Source organism: Mandrillus leucophaeus, unplaced genomic scaffold, assembly GCF_000951045.1.
Source record: "Mandrillus leucophaeus isolate KB7577 unplaced genomic scaffold, Mleu.le_1.0 Scaffold263, whole genome shotgun sequence".
NCBI classification, from domain to species: domain Eukaryota; kingdom Metazoa; phylum Chordata; class Mammalia; order Primates; family Cercopithecidae; genus Mandrillus; species Mandrillus leucophaeus.
The window spans coordinates 1,984,999-1,993,109 of record NW_012102732.1 but is presented as its reverse complement, the minus strand read 5'-3'; the positions used below and the strand labels follow the sequence as shown (position 1 = coordinate 1,993,109).

The window sequence follows — 8,111 nt, the reverse complement described above, 5'->3', positions numbered from 1 at the left end:
CCCCAGCTACCATCTCTTTGCAGCCCTGCCAAGAAGGGCTGGCTTTCTTTCCCCTTATCTAGTGACCTATTACTGTGTTGCAAACCACCTCAAAATTTGTGGCACAAATAATAACCCTTTAGGGCCATCTGGGCTGCTATAACAGAATACCATAGGGTGGCTGATAAACAAACACATTCATTTCTCATGGTTCTAGGGGCTGGAAAGTCCAAAATCAAGGCACCGGCAGGTTCTGTGTCCAATTCTTGGTCATAGATGGCTGTCTTTTTCCTGTGTCCTCACGTGATAGAAGGGGTGAGGCAGCTCTTTGGGGCCTCTTCTGTAGGGGCACTAATGCCCTATAAAATATTATAGGTTTGACAAGAGGAGGGATGCAATCTGACTTTTTATTTTAAAGGGTCATTCCCCCTGGTTTAAATTTGAAGACAAAACTCCCAAGGGTGAGAACAATGCCTTCCTAGTGCCCTCTCCACCACCCAACATCCTCTGGGCATAACTGAGAGAACCCTCAGTGAACTAGAGAGAAAACTATGAATAGAATCTGGTCCCAAGACACCCAACTGACTCTCTGTGTACTGTCCTGGGGGATTTCAGGAAACATAATCTGTGTCTTAAAAAAAAAAGAAGTCTTATTTGTGTTGCTTAGTCACCCTATCAACTCTCCACGTTTTATTATCAGTAACCGTGAAATTGATGTTGATTTAATTCTGTTTTGCAAAGACAAAAAAAAAGTAATTTAGACAAAGGTTGCCAGCTGAGGCCATGTGTGTGCATGTGTGTACACATGAGCACACAGGGATATAGATTTTACATATGTGGACTTTACACATGTTCCTGTGTACTTGTGTGCTCACTGACATGTCTGAGAGTGGACACCACTGTGTGTGTCTGGGCACGTCTGTGAACACATCAGTGTGGTGTATACCCCTGGCAGCTCCCCATCTCACGCACAATAAAATCCGAAGTTCTTACAATGTCACAAAAGTTCTAACCGTGGCTACCTATGTATTCTCGTTTCCTACGGCCCATCCCCTGGCTTACTCCATTGTGGCCAGGCTGACTTCCATGATGTCACTGAACACACAGGTGGAGAAAAGGGCCAATATCACTGACTGTACTTTTTCTAAAAGTGCAGTGACTCAGGCGAGAGATGTGAGAACCTGTGCTCTCTCCTGCTCATCCTCTTCAGGGCATTCTTCGGAGGGCTGTGCTCAGTCACCAACTCAGAGGCTTTGTGAAATTCTGCAGGCAAGAAAAAACGAGCAAACATGGATTCTTATGTTTGCCACTTTGTCCCACCCCCTTGGTGTTGGAAAATTGATAAGCGTATGAATTAATGAAATCACTACCACCTATTAATAACAACGAGTACTGGCTGGGCGTGGTGGCTCATGCCTGTAATTTATGAGCTTTGGGAGGCCGATGCAGGAGGACTGCTTGAAGCCAGGAGTTCGAGGCCAGCCTGGGCAACATAACAAGACACAGTCTCTACCAGAAAAAAAAAAAAAAGGTGCCACGCAACTGTAGTCCCAGCTACCAGAGAGGCTGAAACAGAAGGATTCCTTGAGCCCAGGCGTTTAAGGCCGCAGTGAGCTAAAACTGCGCCACTGCACTCCAGCCTGGGTGACACAGCAAGACCATCTTAGAAAAATAAACAAACAAACAAACAAATGGGTACTAAGAGCATGGATAACGATTACACTCGTGATAATAAATGCAGTAGCATGCTGGTTAAATAGCACAGGCTCTGGATCCCACACCCCGGGTGAATCCAGGCTTTACCATTTAGTAGCTGGGCGAGTTATTTAACTTCTGTTTAACTCCTTTAGAGGAACGAGTTTAGCCACACATGTGAGGAGATGGCCCCTCAGCAAACACGTCTCACCTGCGACCATTGTGAAGCCTACACTGCCGGCAACCCCCGCACGCATGCGCGGCCCGGGCAGGTAGGTGGAGCCACGGTGCGCTGCGGTCAGATGGTTGCACGCGGGGGCGGGGCCCCGCCTGCGCAAACCGCCTGTTATGGCGGCTGCCTGAGTCCCACCGACCGACAGCGGGGTCGGATGGGACCCCAGGCTGAGCCTCGCGGCGGGTAAGTGACTGGGAGAAGAGGCGGGACAGGGTAGGGTGCAGGGAACCTTCTGGCGCCGAGCCTGACTTTGAAATCCGAGCTCCCACGGATCTGAGGCCCAGATCCCTGAGGCCCGACCGCACTCTTAGCCTGTTTCCCCTTCTGAACACAGGTGTTGGGGGAAGAAGTCCACGTCCTCACCTGAGTTTCCGTCCTGGGTCCAGGCACCTCTCCTTCGGTTCCAGATTAGGAAGGGAGGGCAGTGCCCGACCTGTGACTGTCTTTTGAGAGGGCAATAGTTACCCCAAAAGGGTGGCGTTAGGAAGGCGACAAGACAAAGAGGACGAGGAACCCCACGAGGGACGTCCCTGGGGCCCCTCACTACGACTCTGCGCGCCGTGGCCAGGCTACGTTTTTCCCACCCCCAACACAGGCGTTCACACCGTACCCTCCGTTATCCAGCTCCTGGCCTAAATCGTTATGGGATCGCGCCAAATTTCTGATTGTTGAGTGAGTTGCACTTATCAGAAAGAAAGAGGAGGGAAGTTATTTCAACACCGTGATCCCAGCAAACTGCTTATTTGGGATAACTGACTGGAGACCTATAGGAGAGGAAGGCTGGCAGCGTCTCAGTCTAGGCAGCGTCTCAGTCTAGTCCCCACAGCCTTAGAAGAGCCAAGAACACGTTAGCTCCTGCTGCAGGGATGAGCTTGCAGCCCTATGGAGAGGTGGCGGGGCGGGTCCCCATCTGCAACCTGGGGCTCCTTTCTCAGCTCTGCCCAGTGAAGAGAGGAGCCCCAAATGCATACAGACCCTGCATTCCCGGAGGGGGACTTTTCCTGACTAGAGAAACTGTTACCTTTTTTCTTTCTTCCCAGCATTCACTTTAATAATCATATTGCTATAATGATAGTACTTACTATTGTTGCTTATTGAACGTTTATTATATGTCGTGAACCCTAAAAGTGATCATTGTCTCATTTACTCCTCACACAGGCCCTGAGGTAGGTTCAAGAGGGCCTTCTTATTCCCAGAGAGCTGATTCTAGGGAAAACCACTTAAAGGGAGTCTCCTTCACCTGGGACTTACATTGCAGTGTGCATTTCTTGGGAAGCCCGGTTGGATTGAATTTAAAAATGGAAAATTCAATTAGAGATCAAGAATTTGAGTTTCTTTTTTGTCTATACTTAAAATTTAGTGTGTAATGTTATGCTGACTTTTGGAAAAAGCAAAGAACAGTGATTTTTCTGGGATGTAAGTTTTCCAACAATAGGCCATGTGTGGTGGCTGATGCCTGTCATCCCAGCACTTTGGGAGGCCAAGGTAGATAGATCACCTGAGGTCAGGAGTTCAAGACTAGCCTGGCCAACGTGGCAAAACCCTATCTCTACTAAAAATACAAAAATTAGCTGGGCATGGTGATGTGTGCCTGTAGTCCCAGTTACTCGGGACACTGAGGTAGGATCACTGGAGCCCAGGGGGCGGAGGTTGTAGTGAGCTGAGATGGCACCACTGCACTCTAACGTGAGCAACAGAGTGAGACTCGTCTCAGGAAAAAAAAAAAAAAAAATGCACTGTGGCGAAAAAAGAAATAGCATCCTTTGGTTCCATTTTAAAAGAAATGGCTTTTGATTTTTTATTTTTACAGCAATATTAAAAACAGAAACTATATGTGAAAGTTCTCAGTTTTCCCCCAGGACATCTCTAAGTCCTGAGAGAGCTTGATCTGCCTTTGAAATAAGTGGTAGGTATAAGCTGTATTTTCTCTTCTGGAATCTGATCTAATTTTGCCAGTCCCATTGATTAACAGTGTTTGCCTGAAGGTCCAGCACTTTCAATGACACCATGAAATTCTGCATTGATTTGCCAGATTCACAGACTTTCTTCACAACCCACTTGCATTTTGATGGCTTTATAGTGTTGAGTGGGAAAGCTAGCATGGAGACCAATAAGGAATCATCTTTTTCCTAAAAAATTTTTTGTTGGTACAGCTTTTGCTACTCCACAGCAAGCACTTAAATGTAGGAACTCCGGCAGTGTACTGAGATAGTTAGGACACCCTGAGTCATGATGACCTCTTTTTGCAGTTGAAGAAACGGGGGCCTGGCGAGATTTCATGACATGCCTAGGGAACACATCTACCCAGGTAGGAACAGCTTCTGTAGGCAGTCAAGGGTTACAGGCAGGTTTGGGTCAAATACCTGAAACTAACCCCAGGACAAGGAGGTTGCTGGTGTTTTATTAACAACTACTGTGAGCCCAGGACTCTGCTCAGCACTTTACCCACCCAGTAACACTGCATGAGATTGTGGCTGAAGAAACAGATGCAGAGAGGTGAAGTATTTTCCTGAGATCACATGGCTAGGAGGTGAGAGACCAGGGATCCCCACCTGGTCTGTCCAATTTGAAAGCCCATCAGACTACTGCTGTTTGATGATACTTTTCCACGAGATGAAACATGTGTTTGGAGGGAGATCCCCCGTTTTTGACAACTTTACCTCAACCATGGTTTTCCAAGTTTTAGTTATTAATGTATCACCTGCATAATTTTTCTGTATCTGTGTATCACCTGTGTAGTGATTCCCTTAATTACTTTTCCTTTAAATCCACTCCCTTTTTTTTTTTTTTTTTTTTAATTTGTTTTTGAGAGAGGGTCTTGCTCTGTCACCCAGGCTGGACTACAGACTGCAGTGGCGCATTGTCGGCTCACTGCAACGCCCGCCTTTTGGACTCAGGTGATCCTCCCACCTCAGCCCTCCAAGTAGCTGGGACTACCGGCGTTCTCCACCGCACCCGGCTAATTCCATTCACCTTTTTAAATTCAGTAACAGAGCTTTAGGCTAGGCATGATGGCTCACGCTTGTAACCCCAGCACTTTGGGAAGCTGAGGTGAGAGGATCGCTTGAGTCCAAGGATTTGAGACCAGCCTGAGAAACATAGTGAGACCCTCGTCTCTACAAAAAAAAAAAATTGAATGCCAAGCATGGTGGCATAGCTGCCATCCTAACTACTGGGGAGGTTGAGGCAGGAGGATCGTGTGAACCCAGAAGTTTGAGAGTGCAGTGAGCTGTGATTGCACACTGTGCTCCAGCCTGGGCAACAGAGCAAGCCCCTGTCTCTAAAAAGAAATGTTTAAAAATAAAACATAGTTTAAAATAGGAAAGCTTTATAACAACAAATGATATGGGGACAGAAGATAACAGCTTCTAGAATTAAAAAGAAAGAGTAAAGGGCCATAACAACTAAATGCAAAGTGTAAATTGTGATTGGATACTAGTTTGGGGGTGGGGAGAGCCTCAAAGACCTTTGGGAGACAGGTGGAGGAAATTGACTTTAAATGCTATTAGGGAATTATTAATTAGATTTGTTAATGGTCTTATGGTTATATAGGGAAATGCTCGTAGGGGACAGACATTAAAGAATTTAGGGGGAGAATGTCATGATGTCTGCAGTGTACTCTCAGCTCAAGGAGAAGAAACCAGAGAGGGCAGGCACATGTGGCAAAATGGTGACGATCACTGAATCTAAGCAGTAGTTCTATGGTTATGATATTCCCCTATATCTTTACTGTTTGAAATTTTTTGTAAAAGTTGAAAAAAATAAGAAGGGGAAGGAAACTTTATAAATGGAAATGCATGTCCCTTGCTGTAAATAAAAGGTTACTATGAAAATGAATATATGAATGAATAGAAAATGAATATAATGAGTGAAATGAATATAATGAATATAAACAAAATAACACAATTAATTTCCAGCTGGATTCTCTTCCCTGGCCAAGTCTCTGAGACCTTCTCCCAGGGTGATGCAGAACTGCTAGCTACCAGCTTGAGCCTGTCTGCAGTATCTTCTCTGGGACCTGCCATGCCAAGGACCCGTTCTCACCTCTGAGGGGCTCCTGTCCTAGGACTAAGGTGGAGCCTGGGCCATGGTGCAGCTGGCCCCTGCTGTAGCCATGGACGAGGTCACCTTTAGAAGCGACACTGTACTGTCAGACGTCCACCTCTACACCCCGAATCACAGACACCTCATGGTACGGCTGAACAGCGTGGGGCAGCCAGGTAAGGTCCTGGGCCCAGGTGCCCTGCAGATCCTATTTTGTTTTCTGCTTTCTCATACTCATCTTTTTGGGGAAAACACTGGGAAGACTGGATTATGTAAGTGTTAGACCACTTCTTAAGTGCCTGTTTTTTCTTTATTATAATTTTTTTTAAAACCTTGTACTCTGCAATTTTTGTGTGTGGGAGTTTGTTTTGCTTTGTTTTGTTTGTTTTTTTTTAAAGACGGTCTCACTCTGTCACCCAGTCTGGAGTGCAGTGGCACAGTCATGGCTCACTGCAGCCTCAAACTCCTGTACTCAAGTGATCCTCCTTCCCCTGCCTCTGGAGTAGCTGGGACTACAGGCTCACATCAGCACACCTGGCTGATTTTTATTTTGTAGAGATGGAGTCTTGCTGTGTTGCCCAGGCTGGTTTTGAACTCCAGGCCTGAAGCAACCCTTCCACCTTAGCCTCTTGAGTCCCTGGGATTACAGGCAAGCTGCTGTGCCCGCACTTTCATTAAGCAAACTTCTGTGCTTTCCTGAGCACCTATTGCGCGCCTGGCCCAGGACTTGATGCGGGGAATGCAGATAGGAATGAGCCAAACTTTGCCGTCAGCAAGCCCAGGGTCCAGTGGGGAGACAGAGTGCTGGGGCTCCATCTGTCCCCTCTGCTCTTTTTTTTTGAGACGGAATCTCGCTGTGTTGCCCAGTGGGGAGTGCAGTGGTGCGACCTCGGCTCACTGCAACCTCCACCTCCTCGGTTCAAGCGACTCTCCTGCCTCAGCCTCCCGAGTAGCTGGGATTACAGCCACCTGCCACCAAGCCCAGCTAATTTTTGTATTTTTAGTACAGACAGGGTTTCACCATGTTGGTCAGGCTGGTCTCGAACTTCTAACCTCAGGTGATCCTCCCACCCCGGCCTCCCAAAGTGCTAGGATTACAGGTGTGAGCCACTGCATCCAGCCCTGTCCTCTACTTTTTATCCCCACTCCCTTTACCCTAGTCCAGCCACCTCTGTTGCTTGCCTGGCTGCCTCTGTCTTCTCCCACTGAGTTCACTGCTGCACACCCTCCCCACTTAATCTCTGCAGCAGCCAAGGACATCTTTTGAAAATGCAGATCAAATCACAGCACTTCCTGAGTTAGACCTCCAGTGGCTTTGCATTGCTCTCAGAATAATATCCAGGTTCCTCAACTTGGTCTGAGAGGTCAGCCTGGCCCAGCCTCTGCTTGTGTGCCTACCCTTATGTCACTCTCCCTTGCTCTTCTGTAGCCACTGTCAGTTTCTTTCTGTCCCTCAAACACAGGGAGGGGAGGGAAGCAACCGTAAGATACAAGGCCAGGGAGGAAACACCTGCTTTCCTCCCCTCCCTGGCTCCTCAAGTATCATCTTTGCAGACAACCCATCCCTGGCCACCATCCCTAATTCCAACTACCCTGTATTAGCTTGCTAAGGTGTGTTTATTAATAATTCCCATTGCCCCCCTGCCCTAATTTGGATGGTACATTTTACCAGAGGTATACAAACTGCAGCCTGTGAGCCAAGTCTGGCCTGCAGCTATTTTTATAAATAGTTTTATGAAGCCACAGCTATGCCCATTCATTTACGTGTTTTTACAGCTGCTTTTGTGCTATAAGGGCAGAGTTAAGGAGTTGCAACAAAGATCATGGGGCCCACAAAGCTTGAAAATAGATACATTTTATAAGACAGGGTCTCATTCTGTCACCCAAGCTGGAGTGTAGTGGTGCAGTCTTGACTCACTATAGCCTCGACCTCCCCAGGCTCAGGTGATCCTCCCACCTCAGCCTCCTAAGTAGCTGGGACTATAGGCACATGCCACCACACCCAGATAATTTTTTTGTAGAGAAGGGGTTTTACCATGTTGCCAGGCTGGTCTCGAATTCCTGGGCTCAAGAAATCTGCCTGTCTTGGCTTCCCAAAGTGCTGGAAACAGGTATGAGCCACCATGCCCAGCCAAAAGATTTTTTTTTTTTTTTTTTT

The 8,111-nt window shown here is 47.2% G+C and overlaps 1 protein-coding gene across 1 annotated transcript in view; it reads left to right on the top strand.

The window, feature by feature from the left end:
* Positions 1 to 1,952: 1,952 nt before the first annotated feature.
* Positions 1,953 to 8,111, top strand: part of METTL22 (methyltransferase like 22) — a 34,018-nt gene continuing 27,859 nt past the window's right edge. The window contains exons 1-2 of the mRNA XM_011984222.1: positions 1,953 to 2,092; positions 5,827 to 6,129. Of these exons, the coding sequence (XP_011839612.1) occupies positions 5,997 to 6,129 (133 nt within the window). The 5' untranslated portion in view covers positions 1,953 to 2,092; positions 5,827 to 5,996. The remainder of the gene's footprint in view (positions 2,093 to 5,826; positions 6,130 to 8,111) is intronic.